The sequence below is a fragment of the Dermacentor silvarum genome, chromosome 3 (genome assembly GCF_013339745.2).
Source record: "Dermacentor silvarum isolate Dsil-2018 chromosome 3, BIME_Dsil_1.4, whole genome shotgun sequence".
NCBI classification, from domain to species: Eukaryota; Metazoa; Arthropoda; class Arachnida; order Ixodida; family Ixodidae; genus Dermacentor; species Dermacentor silvarum.
Window position 1 is genome coordinate 24,463,148 of NC_051156.1, and position 18,568 is coordinate 24,481,715.

General features: G+C 44.0%; 1 protein-coding gene across 3 annotated transcripts in view; it reads right to left on the minus strand.

The window, feature by feature from the left end:
• Positions 1-18,568, minus strand: part of LOC119445386 (lysophospholipid acyltransferase 5-like) — a 229,556-nt gene that overhangs the window by 73,400 nt on the left and 137,588 nt on the right. For all 3 annotated transcript variants that reach the window (XM_049664504.1, XM_049664503.1, XM_037709693.2), the window contains one exon: positions 4,000-4,166. In XM_049664504.1, coding sequence (XP_049520461.1) covers positions 4,000-4,166 — 167 coding nt within the window. The remainder of the gene's footprint in view (positions 1-3,999; positions 4,167-18,568) is intronic.

Sequence of the window (18,568 nt, forward strand, 5' to 3'; positions counted from 1 at the left end):
GTGGTCTTTTGTGCCACTGGCAAGTCTCGGTACATGTTGACATAATGGATAATGTCGGTGTTGAGGTGTGGCCAGTAATACTTCTGAATCCTCACGAGCGTATGGGAGAACACGAAGTTGACCATTAGATTACCACAGGAGTGGAAGCAGGCTCCAACGTTTTGGAGCAGCGCTGGGAGCAGCAAATTGCGCGTTATCGAGCAGCTGTGCAACAGCAAATGACTACTTTAGAGCAGCATCGGAGAAACAATATTGTAGTTTTGTAGCAGAGAAAGTAAGTTTAGGAGTGGGTCGCCATCCCTAAGGACATTTAAATTAGCAAACTTTTGCTTTCAACAAATATAAATGCTAAGAGAGAAAACTTTGTGTGCCGAGGTGCAATTCTGTGGAACATTCTATGCTCTTCTTGGCAAGCAACTTAAAGAAATCTGATCAAAACTGTAAGGAAAACTGTAGTACAAGTTCTAGTAATAATCAGGACGAAAGCACAACACAATAGCAACAAAAATCTATGCATGAGCATAAGAGGCATGAAATACATAGCAAAAACCAGTACTTGCACTTGAGCATAAACAAGTACAAAGCAGCACTAAAGGTAGCACAAGTAAATCACATGGGATGTCAAGCTAATTTACCTTAACAAATAACTGGGGAAAAAAAAGAACACTGTCTCACATAACACTAGCGCTGTGTCCACAGTGTTTTGTCTGTCATACTTTATTTTTGAGCTATGTGTCAGTCTAAAGAACAAGTCTTAAAAATTAAAATTAAATTATGGGGTTTTACGTGCCAAAACCACAATCTGATTATGAGGCACGTCGTAGTGGGGGACTCCGGAAATTTGGACCACCTGTGGTTCATTAACGTGCACCTAAATCTAAGTACACGGGTGTTTTCGCATTTCGCTCCCATCGAAATGCGGCCGCCGTGGCCGGGATTCGATCCCGCGACCTCATGCTGAGCAGCCCAACACCATAGCCACTGAGCAACCACGGCGAGTAGAAGTTTTACTTAAAATGTATTCTCTAAACAATGCAAATATGTCTCTGAGTGAAATAAAATGGATCTTATTTTTACATAAATATTGCAAGTTGAAAAATACTTTCAGGTACAACGACTATAAGAAGCCAATAAATTAAAATGCAAACATAAGATATGGGCAAGCCCAGCTGGTTACTGAGTCCCACGATCATAGTAGCCCAAAACTACTCACATTTAAATTATCACACCTCACAACCTAACATCACAACAAGAAAGCGGAAAGCAATACAGTCAACGCCCGATTTTTAGGACTCCCTAGAGCCCGCGAAATCGTCCGAAAGATCAGGCAGTCGAAGCAATGAATGCATACTTTTTACTGCCGCTAAGGACCCAAATCGCCACAGGCATGTCCGAAAAAGCTTTGAAAGGCTGCCAGTACACTTACGAGGCATATCGGTGCTTGTACTGCGACAGGAGATGGGGGGTGCAAACGGGTGTAATTAAGGAATATGTACTGTGTCCCGTGACAATTGCCCCTTCCCACTCTTGTTATGCTTCACCGCAATACTTCGTGTATGCTTCACTGCGTAACACTGCTGTAATGAGGTGCAGCTGACTTTCGGGACCCGGTCAACGGGTCCTGCAACGAGTCGTGCTTTCTGAGCATCGAAGCCAATTGCGGGGATTAAAAAGACTGAGACGGTGCCATTGGCGACAGCGGTGAATTATTTCAATGAAAAACACGGCACTGAACGGCAGGAAGCTTAATAGCAAACGTCGAAGCAGCTAGGCCTAGCGTTGCCAAGGTGGTGGCTCTGGCTGCAAGCAGATCTTCGTGCAAGAGCTCCGATTCGAGACGGCGAGATAATCAACATGGCGGTGGTGGTGGCTTTGATTAAAGTTGTTTCGGACCTGCGGTAACGGCAATATGTCGGTAAAATGGGACGGAAGAGTTTTTGTGTCCGAAATTTGAGACGGTATTATATTGACTCTATGGGGTACGTAGTGGGACCGCGAAGCCATCCGAATTATGGTGCATGTCAGACAAGGAGGCACCGCTTGGGAGCAGTTTCGACGCAATAATGCATTTTGGAGCAGGATGGCACAGAAAAAAGCGGATTGGCGCAGCGTAGCGCAAATGGCACAGCACTCCCACCCCTGTCACCATTGGAGGACCATTGAGGATGACCATTGAGTCATCCTAAAGGGCATGTAGAACCTCTGAAAGCCACGGAAAGTTCGCAATGGCAGTTGTCTTCTGCAGATCTAGACGGACTCCTGACTTGCTGATGTGGCCCAGAAACGAAGCTTTTCATAAGCGAAGCAGCACTTGTCCGGCTTCAGGGTCAGCCAGGATGGCTTGATGGCCTTTAGTACTGTTGCAAGGTGCTTAAGGTTATCTTCAAAGTTTGAGACAAGGACGACATCATCAAAGTAGACAAAACAGGTCTGGCATTTCAAGCCAGCCAATACTGTGTCTATAACAAGCTGGAAAGTTGCAGGTGCCGAGCAAAGACCGAATGGCATGACCTTGAATTTATAGAGGCTGTCCGGCAGGATAAGGTGGTCTTCTCTTGATCCCTCTCGTCGACTTCAATTTGCCAGTAGCCCATCTTGAGGTCCATCGACACAAAGTGCTTTGCATCGCAGAGCCAAAACACGTTGCCCATCCATGGGAGGGGGCATATGTCCGTCTTCTTTATTTTGTACAGGCGGCGATAATCTTTGAAAAAACACAGTTCTATCTTTCTTCTTGACTAAAGCTACAGGAGACACTCATGGACTCTTGGATGGGTGGATAATTTGTCACATAGTATTTCATAAAGCTGTTGCTTTATCGCCTCCCGTTCTGGTGCTGACACTCAGTATGGGCTTTGACAGAGCGGTCGAGCACATTCTTCAGTTATTATGCGATGCTTCGCAATAGTTTTGTCCAATCTTCGAAGACTTTGAAAAGCAGTCTTTGTATCATTGTAGAAGATTTTGAAGCTGTTCATGTTTACACATGGGAAGGCTTGGATTGATGTTGAAAGCTGGTTCGAGAACTAGGGCTGTCGAGGTAGATGTGGTGGAATCCAAGAGGAGAAACATATTGCTGGCTTCCAAAATTTCTTCTGTGCATGCGATCATTGTGCCTTTGTTGATGTGCTTGTACTCCTGGCTGAAGTTTGTCAGCTTCAGCGAAACCCCTTGAGGGGTGTTGCTCGGAAGAAAGTATGCAAAATTCCTTGCAAGACAGAGTTGTCGAAAAAGTGCTTTCTTCTGAAAACTATTGAAGAATTCAATAGCTTGCCTGCTGGTGTTGCGTCAAATGAGGTATTTTCTGCCTTCTTGGTTGAAGTGGATAAAAATTCCTGTTTCGTTTTTATTGTTGCATTGCATGTGTAGAATTTGTATGTTTTGAAACTGCTATAACGGTACTGCCATTATTTTTCTCCCTTAAACGTTATGTATTGACATTAAAAATTTTTGCATGCACATTTCATACTGTTTGTAACCCCCCCTTCCCATAATGCCTTTTTGGTGCTATAGGTACTAAATAAACAAATCTGCGAAAAAAGGATAACATTATCATTATCGCCAGGCTCAGTGCAGCAGCAGTGCAAAAACCAAGTCACTTTTAAGGTGCATTTATGCCAGTGGAGACACTGCAGAGAAATGCAGTATTCCATCTAAAACATGTTTGTGCAGTTTTTTATTTGTGTGTGTGTGTGAAAGAAATAATAAAACGCAATACTGTTCATAGCCCCACACTATGCCCGTTTACAGAGCTTATGCATTTTGTTAGTTTCGGAAACAATTGTGGCCCTAAGCTGAAATAATCAATATGCACTTCATATGTAATATGCAATATCAATGCTGATAATTTGGTGGTAATGAAATAACCTGATGAAAATTAACGCTTTCTTTCCTTGCAGCCCACTTGAAGCTGTTACCGACGATGTGCTGCTGCGCAGATTGCGGCTTGTAGCAGAGCCATAAAATAACCTAGCACAGAAAAAAAGGTTTAGGACGCACTGTGCAACCCAAAGGTTGGTGTTGATGTTGAAGGACTTAATCAGGTCATCGAATGTGGTGGCCATCTCGTAACGCCACACAGAGATGTTGACGCAGCCGTTCCAGAGGTCATTGCCATTCTCGTCCCGGCCATTGTACGTCAAGCCCGCCATGATGCAACTGCCTTCCTGCAAGTACAATATCCCCATCACCACAAGAATCAAACAAAAGTGGGTTGCTTGTTATCTGAACTGCACATACCACACTTTCAGTATTGGTGAGATGACACAGGGCCACACAACGGAACTCACGAGCCAATAATGGCCGCGCTTCAGGAGCATCGCCTGTTGTCGACACTCTCTCATACGGCGAAATTTTGTTGCTACCAACTTCATATTACCGATTTCTGTAGAAAATTCTTAAATGGTACGAAAAATTCATAGCAAGAAGCTGATAGTTGTAATGTAAAAATATATCAGTACTACGAATTTCGAGAAAAAAATGTCTGAAATAACTAATCAGATACTTTCTCGGTATTAGTAGTACCTCAATATAATGAATTCGTAACCCAAAATATCACGCACATTGTGACATACAAAGCTGTGAAAAATTGCATGCACCCCTATAGTACCACAATCATCAGCAGCACCAGTTATGCCTGGACAGCTGCAATTCATAAATTCATACCAGCCATACTAGGGTTGCCAACCATCCTGAATTTAGTGGGACAGGCCCAACTTATCAGTAAATGTCCTGTGTTCCAACTAAATGCAGTCGGGACGGCCAAATGCCCCGACTCTAGCCTATTTTTCCACGGAACAAACAGACCACATTTTATGTATATATATATAATGCCCAACAGCTCATTTGCACATTCTATTTTTAAAGGCAGTTTCATTTTTTTGGTGGTTCGAGTTTTGTTGTAGTCCCTAACCATTCACAGTATTTGTACTGGTGTAATCCCAGTGTTAGCCAGGAAACTGAATTCCTTGTTGTAAATCATGTCCCGCTAGGACCAAAAATTTTTTTCAACTTTGTTGCATGTACGTACATAGTTCACTTGGTAGCCTTATGCCATTGCCAACAGTAATGGTGGCTCGCAGAAATAGGAACTACACTCTACACACACCATAATGGTGGCTCGCAGAAATAGGAACTACACTCTACACACACCATAGTGTTATTTCCTAGTAGTACACGCACTGAAACTTCACTCTAGTAGAAACACCAACGAGCACTTTTGGCACAGTGAAATCCCTCGCAGAAATAGGAACTACACTCTACACACACCATAGTGTTATTTCCTAGTAGTACACGCACTGAAACTTCACACTAGTAGAAACACCAACGAGCACTTTTGGCACAGTGAAATCCCCAAGATTGCTCCCTTGAACGGCTCACAATCGCGACCATCTTGAAGGATGGAGCAAGAAAGTTGCCAGCGAAAGGGGTTGCTTGAAACTCCACCAAAACTCAAGACTGATTATAGCAAGTCCATGAAAAACACAAGTAAAGCCCAAACTGCATGAGAGCGATGGCTTCAAGCGATGAAACAGACCATCGTGCGAACAGATCACTTGTTCTTGTCGCTCAATCGCTCGGTTCTGGAAATTTAGAATTTGTCGCTCGTCGCCCGCAAGTGCTATCAGCGACTAGCCAATGGCGCTAAGCCAGAACAGGATGTGCATCAGTCAAGTACTACCGATTGTCGCACGGAACGAGCAAACGACTAAATTTTGATACGTGCGAGGAAACATAGTTCAAGACCTTTAGAAATATTTACGCTGCTCTTTACAATAAAACACATCGACTTAAATAATAAAGCACGCGTCATGCCAGTTTTGGAGCGTATTTGCTGCCCTCATACCGGCAACACCGGTGAAACATTGCTCAAAGTCGTCGCTCGCGTGCGGTACAACTTGTAGGCGACGAGCAAACGCGACAGCAGTCTCCATAGCGTCGCTTGTCGCTGTCGCACGCAAGATCACTTACATGCGTTTTATACTTAAAGCGATAAGATTTTTGGACACATCAGGAGTTAAGTAACATTTGATGACGATATGCAACTAAAATATATTGTTGAAGGGCATCATATAGTTAAACATCCTTATAACGAACCTCCATATAACGAATTCCTAGATATAACGAAGTTTTTCTATTCCCCGCCATTACTCCATAGAAGCACATGTATTTGAGACCTCTACATAACGAAGTGGCAGCGGGAGACCCCCTCGAAACAAAGAATTTTCCCCGCTGACAAACTAGAGATTTCGCCCCAAATTTTGTCAACTTTGGGCGAGCAGCAACCGGAAGCACCTTCTCCACCGCGACGGAATCTGAAGCGGCGGCGGCGCGCTTCGCGTGCTCAAATTTACGGCGACTGCGAGGCGAGAGCGAGTGCACGTGTGCTTGCGTGCGCGAGGCGGGCCTGCATCTCTTGACCCAGCCACAGTGGACCCGGCGATTTTGCCGCAGTGGGCGTGTCCTTTCCTCCTCCCTTCATTCATACCCGTGGTGTAAGATATATACTCGTTAGGTGGGGACACTTCTCTGCTTACTTGCTAGATGCGATCGACCAGATAAAGTAGCAACGGCGCGCGTCTATCGGGCCGGTGATGGCAGCAGGTACCTATCGGCGGAATGACGCAACTTCAGTTAGAACGCAGGCGAGAGCTTGCGCACTGGCGCGCCTATACCCTCTCTCTCTCTCTTAAGTTCTCCCCTCTCCCCGATGACCTACTTTCGCGCGTCACTCAAATAATTTCGGATTTTCCGTGAAGCGCTGGTTGCTATACCAACGGGAGATTCAACCAATAAAAAGTTTTCTGTGTTAAAGTTGTGTCGTACTGCCGATAGGTATCCACTGCCGTCATTGGGCCGATCGGCACGCGCCTTTGCTACTTTATCTGGTCGATCGCGTCTGGCGAGTGTCCTCACCTAAAGAGTATATATCTTAAACCGTGTTCAAACCTGATCCCAACCCTTGCTGCAGCTGGCCTAGCCTGCCAAGCCGGTACTCTCCTTTTCCAGTTGATATTGCCGAAGGAAAAAAACTTTTTTTTCAATGCGCTGGCAGCGCCACTCTTTGGTTACTGCGCAAGTCTCTGCGCTTCACTAACCTGACACTAGATGACACTATACGACGCCATTGTGTCGCTCGCTCTTCGTTGCCGTCGCCTCACACTTGTGCGAAATGACACGTCCACGCATCCAGTACCTGGTGTGACATTCCAAGGATGAGTGCTTTGATGAAGAAACGCAAGATATTAACTTGCGTTTGTTTACAGGCGAATGTTTACAAGCTTATACGGCCGATAAAACTACTATCCTTAGTTCGTATAGCTGTCTGCTAATTTGCTGTCGCAATCGATGCTTTGCCTTTTGAGCAAGACGGGAACTTTATGTTCATCGCAAGTTTAGGGTATTGGGAGTAAATCTTCAGCGATAGTTGTATTTCTGTGCGCGGTACCGTAAAGGATTTTTTCCCTCTCTTTTGGTAATGGAAAACGGGTGCATGTTACAATCGAGGGCGCGTTAGAATCGAGAAATACGGTAAGCGTTTTTTTTAATTTTCATGCCAACGATGCATATAACGAAATCCTCTTTATAACAGTTTTTGGGAAATTTGTCATTTTCGTTATATGCAGGTTTAAGTTATATTGACTGAAGGGCATCAAAATATTTTGAATCCCTTTCTCTGCCGACGCGCGTGTAGCATGGCGCTGGTCCCTGCTTTATGTAAAAGGTAAGACACCTTTGTCAAGCGTTTCTCGCTTTTTGTCTCTCGCCTTCCATCAACCCCTTGTATTGATGGGAAATATTATTGTGCCCTGAAGATCTCCATTATTACCTAAAACATAAATATATTGACTGAAGGGCATCAAAATGATTTTAATCCCTTTCTCCCTGTCGACGTGCGTGTAGCATGGTGCTGGTCCCTGCTTTATGTAAAAGGTAAGACACCTTTGTCAAGCGTTTCTCACTTTTTGTCTCTCGCCTTCCATCAACCCCTTGTATTTATGGGAAATATTATTGTGCTCTGAAGATCTCCATTATTACCTAAAACATAAATATATTGGCTGAAGGGCGTCAAAATAATTTTAATCCCTTTCTCCCTGTCGACGTGTGTGTAGCATGGTGCTGGTCCCTGCTTTATGTAAAAGGTAAGACACCTTTGTCAAGCGTTTCTCGCTTTTTGTCTCTCGTGTTTTATCAGCCCTTTGTACTGATGGGAAATATTGTGCTCTGAACATCTCCATTATTACCTAAAACATATATTGACTGAAGGGCATCAAAATATTTTGAATCCCTTTCCCTGCTGATGCACGTGTAGCATGGTGCTGGTCCCTGCTTTATGTAAAGGGTAAGACACCTTTGTCAAGCGTTTCTCGCTTTTTGTCTCTCGCCTTCCATCAACCCCTTGTACTGATGGGAAATACATACTATCATTATTGTGCTCTGAACATCTCCATTACTACCTAGAACAAAAATATCTTAATTGAAGGGCATCCCTTTCTATATCGACAAGCGTGTAGCATGATGCTGGTCCCTGCTTTATGTAAAAGGTAAGACACCTTTCTCAAGCGTTTCTCGCTTTTTGTCTCTCACCTTCAACCCCTTGTATTGATGGGAAATATTATTGTGCTCTGAACAACTCCATTATTACCTAAAACATAAATATGTTGACTGAAGGGCATCAAAATATTTTGAATCCCTTTCTCCCTGTCGACGTGCGTGTAGCATGGTGCTGGTCCCTGCTTTATGTAAAAGGTAAGACACCTTTGTCAAGCGTTTCTCGCTTTCAGTCTCTCGCCTTCCATCAACCACTTGTATTGATGATGATTATTTGTAGGGCTTATTGACGCAAGGGCCCGATGTGGCCAAAGAGCGCCAAGTCGGTGATCCGTGCTTTCATGATATACGAGTTAAATGCGGGGTGTATATGAAAAACGGCTGTATAGAGGCCTAAAAACATTCGCTGAAAAGTGTAAAATATACATGTGGTGCAATGTGGCTGTAAAAGGGCCTCAAATTTATTCGCTATAAAGTGCATAAAATACAAGTATATAAATATTTAAAAAAATTAAAGTGACTGATCGTGTCTGCGATGACAAGAGATGTTTCACGAGATAGGAATGATCAGTAAAATATGTAGTGACTGTAGCACTAGTGCCTCATCAAAGGCCTTGAAGGCAAGGGCTGGGAGGCACGTTCTCTAGAAAATGGTTTTATTGCACCTACGACCTCCATGTGGAGGCCGTGCTACAAGTAGCCTGGCCAAATTACATGTAAGGTGTCAGTTTCTGTTAAAAAAATTAATACTGTTTGAAAAGTAAAAAGAGGTTCATTGCTCAGAAAGAATGCTGGGTGTAACGGTATGTGTTGGAGATAAGCGGAGGGGAAGTACTTTTTCCTTTCTGCCTCTATTTCAGTGCATTGGATAAGAACATGAATAACTGTAAGCCTGTTGCCGCATTTAGTACATGTCGGAGGTTCGCTTCCCGTCAAAAGGTAGGAGTAAGTGGCATAAGTATGTCCTATTCTTAATCTACAAAGAAGCACTTCCTTATCTCTTTCTGGTCTTTCAGATATCTAGTTCCATAATTTTGGTTTGATAATGTGTAGCTTATTTACTGCATTATCCCATTGGTCCTGCCAGTACTTCCTCAGTTTATGGCGTAAGAAAGGCTTAAATTCTGTTGCTGGTATTAGTTTATTCATATCCGTTTCATTAAAAGCGACTGACGTTGCATTTTCGTCAGCAGCTACATTACCTTTTATGCCCCTATGGCCAGGTACCCAGCATAGGATGATGTTTTAGTTGTACTTTAAGGCTAAGCATAGTTGTGTGTATAGATCATTAATAACAGGGTTATGTTTTCGAAAACTCATTAAGGCTCTTACTACACTGAATGAATACGTTAAAATGATGGCTTTATTGAGATTTCTTTGCATGATGTGCTTCACAGCTGAGAGTATCGCGTACGCTTCAGCCGTGAAAATACTTGTGTTGGGATTTAGAGCACCGGATATGGAAAAAAATGGCCCAAGAGCTGCATACGCGACACCAGCAGATGATTTGGAAGCATCTGTATAAAACTCAGCACAGCAATACTTCGCTTGGAGTTCGAGGAAATGTGATCATATGTGAGCCTCAGGTGCATGTTTCGTTATTTCGACAAAAGAGATATCGCACTCCATGGTCTGCCATTCCCAAGGCGGTGGTAGGCGAGTGGGAGGCATTAGAATATTTTCTGGGAGATGGACGTCTGTTTCTTCTGCCATTGCTTCCAAGCGCAGGCTCAAAGGAGTTCTAATAGGTAAGCGGTTATGATAAAGTCTGGCAGCGGACAGGTCGCTAACGATAGAATGACATGGATGCTCGGTGTCTGATTTTACCTTAGTTGAGTATGAAAAACTTAAGAATGTTCTGCGTAGATGTAAGGACCATTCGTTGGACTCGACGTACAGACTTTCAACAGGGCTCGTTCTAAAGGCACCTGTTGAGAGTCTTATACCGAGGTTGTGGACTGGGTCGAGCATCTTTAGCGCACTCTGAGTTGCGGAATGGTAAACCACGGCTCCGTAGTCAAGGCATGATCGTACGAGACTCTTATACAGGCTAAGCAAACACTTCCTGTCACTGCCCCAGGTTGTTCGAGAGAGCAGCTTGAGGAGGTTCATGGTCTTCAGGCACTTTTCTTTACGATATTTTAAGTGGGGAATAAAGTTAAGTTTTGTGTCCAGGATAACACACAAAAATTTGTGTTCAAGGCTGACAGTAAGTCTTTCTCCATTAAGGTTAATATGTGGTTCTGGTACTACACCTCTCTTGTTTGAGAACAGGACACATCTGCTTTTTTGAGGGTTCAGTCTAACACCATTCTCGTCCGATCACTTTGAGAATCTATTCAAGCCAAGCTGTAGCTGCCTCTCGCAAATACTAAGATTACACAACCTGAACCCTATCTGTACATCGTCCACATAGACGGAGTAAAAGAGTGTGCGAGGTAATATGGTGTGTAGGGAGTTCATTTTAACAATAAATAGCGTACAGCTCAGTACTCCACCCTGCGGTACACCGGTCTCCTGTATGAATGGTCGAGACTGCACGTTGCCAACTCTAACACGAAATGTCCTGTCAGAGAGATAACTCAATTATTCTCAGCAAGTTACCGCGAATGCCCATTGCAAAAAGATCCCGAAGGATCCTGAAGCGCCACGTAGTATCATACGCCTTCTCCATGTCAAGACTGATAATACAAGCTGTTTGTGGACAAAGGCATCCCTGACGTACGTTTCCATGCGCACAAGCTGATTGGTCGTCGATCTGCCCTCTCTGAAACCACATTGATATGGGTCTAATTTCTTGTTTATTTCTAGATAAAGTACCAGGAGCCTGTTTGCCATCTTCTCAAAAAGTTTGCATAAGCAGCTCGTCAATGTTATAGGCCTATAACTATTAGCCAAAGAAGGGTCCTTACCCTGTTTCAAAATGGGAATTACGATGGCCTCTTTCCAAGCAGAGGGAATGTAGCCGGAAGACCATATAGAATTGTAGAGACAAAGAAGGGTTTTTTGTGTTCCACACGGCAAGTGTTTTAGCATTTCATATAGGATGCGGTCAGAACCTGGGGCCGATCTGTTGCAGCTGTTAAGTGCTGCATGAAGCTCTGCCATGCAAAAAGGTCTGTTGTATGTCTCGCATCTTGTGCCTTTCCGTTCTAATGGTTGTCCTATTTGCCTTTTGTACCTTTGGAATGTTTCAGAGTAGTGCGACGAGCTGGATATCTCTTCGAAATATGCGCCAAGAAAGTTCGCCTGATCTTCCATGCTGTCGCCCTGAGTATTCACCAAAGGCAGCGAGTAAGGCTGTCGACCCTTTATTCTCTTCACTCTATTCCAGACCCTTGCTTCATCAGTGTAAGAGTTATTGTCCGATACATACTTTCTCCAAGTCTATCTTCTAGCTTGTCGCCGCGTTCTCCGTCCCTGGGATTTGACCTGCTTGAAATTAACTAGATTTTCTGCCGTCGGAGAATCCCGAAGTAAACCCCATGCCTTGTTCTCCCTCTTACGCGCTATTCGACACTCATTGTTCCACCACGGAACACGGCGTTTTGTGGACAATCCACTTGTTACAGGGATACATTTGGAGGAGGTGTCAAGGAGAAAAACGGTAAAATATTTGACTGCAGCGTCTATGCTTAAAGCACACATGTCCCAGGATAAACAAGCAAGATTTTTGAACTTTTCCCAGTCAGCTGAGTCAGTTTTCCAGTGAGAGAATTCTGGAGGACATTCATTAGACATTGGTGCGCATAGAACTACCGGAAAATGGTCACTCCCGTAAGGGTTTTTAATAACTTTCCCTTTAAAGTAGGGTAGAAGAGTAGGAGACGCAATACTAAGGTCTATTGAGGAGTATGTTTTGTTTGCCAGATTATAATTCGTGGGCTCTTTCCCATTCAAAAGACATGCACCTGAAGAACAAAGCAACTGTTCAATCAAGCGACCTCTCGCATTGCAGCGTCAGTCACCCCATAGGTTGCTGTGTGCATTTAAATCTCCAAGCACAAGATACGGTTCAGGTAGCTGATCTATTAATGTTTGTAATTCTTGTTTATGAAGCTGATAGTGCGGGGGTATGTACAAAGAGCAGATGGTAATAAGCTTAATTAGAAGCACAGCTCGAACGGCCACTGCCTCTAGGGGCGTTTGAAAAACTAGATGTTGACACGCTATACCTTTGTGGAGTATAATGGCTACACCACCAGATGATGCGATGGCATCATCATGATCTTTACGGAAAATAACAAAATGACGAAGAAAGTTAGTGTGTTTGGGTTTAAGATGGGTTTCCTGTACACACAGCACTTTTGGATTGTGTTGGTAAAGAAGTTCTTGGATATCGTTGAGGTTCCTAAGAAGGCCTCTGACGTTCCATTGCATAATTTGTGTGTCCATAATGAAGTTAAATTGGTGCTGTGTGTATGAAAAAGAACGTGTTTTAGCCTACAGAGCCGTTTGCAGCCCTGTAATTTTGGTTTTGTCTTTTCTAGAGCGGTCCAAAGAATTTGGCCGCTCTTTAGGTGCTGGTTGCACCACCTTGCTTGGGGTAGTGTCCATAGCCTCTTGTGAAGCGCTGGACACTCGCTCTAATGAGCGGTGTGTACGTCGTGTAGCCTTCGCCCGAGGCACGAAGGCTGTGGCCTCACCAGCCAGGAGGCCGGTGGATCCTCCTTAGCCTCTGAGCTGCGATGGCTGCTGCCAGCGCTAGTAGAGGCCTCTGGTGTGGCCGATTTCGAGGGGGGCAGGGCAGCCTTAGCTGCTCCCACCATGGGGGCGGGTGGCAGTCGCCTCACTACGCTGCGCGTACCTTGGGCGACCGCCGGGGTCCATCGTGGTGCTGCCCCCTGTTGCACCACTTCGGCAAAAGAAGTTTGCATCGAAAATGCAGGTGAAAGACGCTGTCGTGCTTCCCGGAAACTGATATTCTCTTTCACTTTGAAAGTAATGATCTCCTTTTCTTTCTTCCAGGCTACGCAAGATCTGGAATATGCAGGGTGGCTATTATCGCAGTTTGCGCAATGGGCCTCAGCAGTACATTCGTCAGCAGAGTGATCTTTTGCAGCACATTTCACACAAGTTAGGCGTCCTCGGCAGCTTTGAGAGGCATGGCCAAACCTCTGACACTTGTAGCAGCGTCGTGGATTTGGAATGTAAGGTCTTACATGCAGTTTGAGGTAGCCTGTTTCTATTGCATCCGGGAGTGTGCTAGAGCCAAAAGTAAGTACTATGTGTTTGGTTGGTAGTTCTTTGTTATCGCGCCTGATTTTTATGCGTTGTACATTTATAACATTTTCTTCTTTCCATCCGTTCAGGAGTTCTTCATCAGTCAAATCCATGAAATTGTCGTCTGAAACCACACCCTTGACGGTGTTCATTGTTCGGTGTGCACTAACAGATATGGTTTTATCGCCAAATGCCACCAGGTTTGTTAGTTTCTCGCACTGCATCTTGTCTTTTACTTCAATCAGGTCTCCACTTGCCATCTTGGTGGCTATGTAGCCACTTCCAATTACCTCTGCGAGACATTTTGACACCAAGAAGGGTGAAATGTTTGTCACTTTTTTATCAGTGTTTTCACAGTGAATCACATGATACGTAGGGAATGTGTCTCGTTTCTTCAGAAAGAATTCAAAGGTCGCATCGGTGCGCCCCCTTTTAGGGAGACGATCAGGTGAGGAGGGTTTTGAGGGTTCCATGGAATGAGTTGTTTGTTCTGTATCAATGCCAGTCACCCACCACCGAGCCCAACGAGGGGACACGGCAGAGATTGTTTTGAAGCAAGCCCTGCCATGCCAACTGTACATTGTTACTATAACCACATATGTTATAATCAAGGTAGATCATAGCACACAAGGTTAACCCTTGCTGCCAGGAATGTTTGAAGTAAATGGAAGAGAGAAGAAGACAGGAAAGGTTGAAAGTGAGAGGGAAAGGCAAAGATTGGAGAGAGAGAGAGAGAGAGACAGGAAAAGGCAACTACCGATTTCCCGCGGATGGGTCAATCCGGGGGTGCCATCTACGTGAAGCGGAGGTCAAAGAGGTGTGTTGCCTCCGCCGAGCGGCCATGAAGGTCCAAACACCCGGCTTCGGCTCAACCCCCAGGATCCCCTTTTCCCCGGACACGTCTAAGCAGCGCACGGCTACAAGCGGGAGGGTCCAACCCTCATGTGCTCGGGTACGTGGTGTCGCAACACACCAAACAGCTGCTTATGCAGACGCCCCTGCGGGGCCCCTTGTATTGATGGGAAATAAATACTATTACTGTGCTCTGAACATCTACTAGAACAAAAATATATTGACTGAAGGGCATCAAAATATTTTGAATCATTTTCCCTGTGGACGCGCGTGTAGCATGGTGCTGGTCGCTGCTTTATGTAAAAGGTAAGACACCTTTGTCAAGCGTTTCTTGCATTTGTCTCTCGCCTTCCATCAACCCCTTGTATTGATGGTAAATAAATATTAGTGTGCTCTGAACATCTTCATTATTACCTAGAACAAAAATATCTTGCCTGAAGGGCATCCCTTTCTCTGTCGACACGCGTGTAGCATGGTGCTGGTCCCTGCTTTATGTAAAAGGTAAGACACCTTTGTCAAGCGTTTCTCGCTTTTAGTCTCTTGCCTTTCATCAACCCTGTGTATTGATGGGAAATAAATATTACTGTGCTCTGAACATCTCCATTATTACCTAGAACAAAAATACATTGACTGAAGGGCATCAAAATATTTTGAATCCCTTTCCCTGTCGACGTGCGTGTAGCATGGTGCTGGTCCCTGCTTTATGTAAAAGGTGGGACACCTTTGTTCAGTTCAGTTCAGTTTTATTTCCTTAAAGACCCCTTTGCTAGGGGTATTACATAAGGGGTGGGTACAGTTGATGCAACAGAAACACAGGTATTCAGAAAACTACAAGAAAGCTCCATTTCGCAAGTGCATAAAAACAGAAAGAAGGGGGAAAAATGACGCGGTGAAAAAAGCTGATTATTTTTCAGCCAACAAAGACACATTTTCGAAGAACGATGTCGCGCAAGTGATTTCAGCCACGTGGTGGGGAAGGGCGTTCCAGTCTGATGCTGTGCGGGAAAAAAAAGACGAAGAAAAGGTAGTTGTATGGGAGCGTGGCCGTAAGACTTGTAATGGGTGCCCAGTTCGTAGCGATATGCGTGCGGGTGGTGTGATATATGGCTCGTGAATTAGGGAACTGTAAAAAAACTTATGAAAGAGGCAAAGGCTGGCTGTAGCGCGACGACGTGCAAGGGGCTGGAGATCAGATATTGCTCTTAAGGATGATACGCTTACGTCATATGAGTATGATGAATGGATGTATCTGACGACGCGGTTTTGAAAGGACTCGAGCGCGTTAACAAGATAGACTTGATATGGATTCCATATGGGTGATGCGTATTCAACTTTCGGTCTGATAAGGGATTTGAAAGCTAGGAGTTTTACGTTCTGCGGGGCGTCACGCAAGTGTCGTCTCATGAAGCCAAAAGTTCTGTTAGCTGATGAAAGTATGTTGGAAATATGCGTACCCCAACTGAGATCATGAGAAAGTGTTACGCCCAAGTACTTAAATGATTCTACTGATTCTATGGGAACGTTTACTATTGTATAAGAGGACAGGAAAGGGTTACGGCAGCGGGTAAAAGATATATGCTTACATTTGTTGGGATTAGGAGTCATTAACCATTGTTCACTCCAAGACTGCACGTTGTTAAGACTTTGTTGCAAGGTGTTTTCGTCAGTAGCATTGGAAACTGGATGGTAAATCACGCAGTCATCAGCAAAAACTCGTATCTTGCAAGATACATGTAGGGGTAAGTCATTATATAAATTAAAAAGAGAAGAGGACCGAGAACTGATCCCTGCGGGACACCAGAAGTTACAGGGAGAAGAGTGGATGATTTGTCATTTATAGAAACGAATTGGTAGCGATCAGTAAGGAATGCTTCGAGTCATTTGAGTACGTCACTGTGCAACTTCAAAGAAGAAAGTTTTAGTAGTAAGTGGCGGTGAGGAACTTTGTCAAAGGCCTTTTCATAGTCCAGAAAAATAGCGTCAGTTTGTTGGTTAGAGTCAAGGTTTATATGCAAGTCGTGTAGAAACAAAGCTAGTTGCGTTTCGGTAGAGAAGCCCTTACGGAACCCATGCTGTGCCGAATGAAAAAATTGATTGGTATCCAAGTGATTCATGATCAGGGAGTAGATGACATGTTCCATGATTTTGCACGGAAGGCTAGTGAGAGAGATTGGTCGATAATTTAGCGGTGTGTTCTTATTACCAGACTTGTAGATGGGAACGACCTTCCCAACCCTCCAGTCGTGAGGCATGGAGGCTGTAGAAAGTGACTGAAAGAATATAAGACACAAAAATGATGAAGAAATATATTTTGTATTTTTTAGCAGTTTAGAGTTTATATCATCTATACCTGCTGAGGATGAAAGTTTAAGGTTTTCAATAATGCGCAAAACACCATCAGGATAAAACACCACGCTCGGCATGCTAGAAGCTATGTTGCAGGGGACATTAGGCAATGGAACGTTATTATCATTAGAAAATACTGACGAAAATGCGTTGTTAAATATTAGTGCGCACTCAGTTTCAGGCATGATTTCCCCCGCATCATTAACAAGAGTTATAGTGCGTGTGTTCCCAGGGTTGATAACTTTCCAAAATTTCTTGGGGTTGTCTGTTAACATTTTAGGTAAGTCATTGTTGAAAAAGGACCATTTGGCATTGCGGACAGCCCGTAAGTACTCTCTCTCAGCGGCGTAGTATTTTTCCCAAGAAGTTGGGCTTAAATTCTGCTTGGCATTACGAAAAAGTCTTTTTTCTTATTTTCCAACCTCTTTACATTGTTATTAAACCAAGGGTTCTGATGATTCTCACAGAATGTTATTTTCGGAATATACTTGTTTGCTAGTTCATTCATTTTATTTTTAAACAGTTCCCAGTTGTCTTCAACAGATCGTTCATTGAATGAGGTTTCAAAGACTGGTAAAAAAGTGCACAATTCTTCATTTATAGCTTCGAAGTTTGCTTTATCATATAGGTTGATAGTTTTGCTGGAAAGAACACGCGGTGCTGGGGCAAAGTCAAATGTGGCATGAATCATACTGTGGTCACTGATAGGACGAAGATAGGTAACCGATGATAAGGTTTCTGGATGGTTAGTAAGTATAAGGTCCAAAATGTTTGCGCAGTCGCGCGTTACACGTGTCGGCTCTGAAATAAGTTGTGATAAGTTAAAATTTAAACAGATGTCAACAAAGTCTTTCGCTTCTGCGTTGTTTATTGCGGAAGTCAGGTTATTCCAATCAATAATGGGGAAGTTGAAGTCACCGAACAGGAGTATATGAGCGTTAGGATGGCTTGCTGTAATCTGGCATAAAGCACTGTTAAGTTCTGGTGAGAAGTTTGGATTACTGGTAGGTGGCCTGTAGCACACGCCTAGAATGGCACGAGGGGAAGAGCGAATAAGAAGCCAGAGTATTTCTAAGTTGGAAATAGTAATTGGCGTACAGGATAATTCATTACTGGAAGCGCTAAGAACTCCACCCCCGCGTGCACCTTGACGGTCACAGCGATAAACATCAAAGTTTGGCAAGTCTTGGACTACTTCTTCGTCCCTAATTTCACTTGTGAGCCACGTTTCCGTTAGAACTAGCAAGTTGTTGTTAGATGACGTCACGAGATTTGATATTGCGTCACGTTTGGGAATGAAACTGCGGGCATCAGTATAAACAACGGATAAGGAAAGGTTCTTCCTAGGGGGGGAAGGGCGGTTATTAACTGCATGTTTTTTGCGCAATGGTTGCTATTGAATCTTTTTTACCGATTTAGTTGATTCATCATATTCATAGCGCTGGGAACCCATGACGAGCGTCTTGAAACGCATGGAAAAGGGCATAGATTGACTTTTAGCGTAGGCAATAAGATGTTTGCGGGCGTTCCGAACTGCAGGTGAAAAATCTTCGCCCACGCTATAATTTGTGCCTTTCAGTTTGCGGCCGTTAGACAG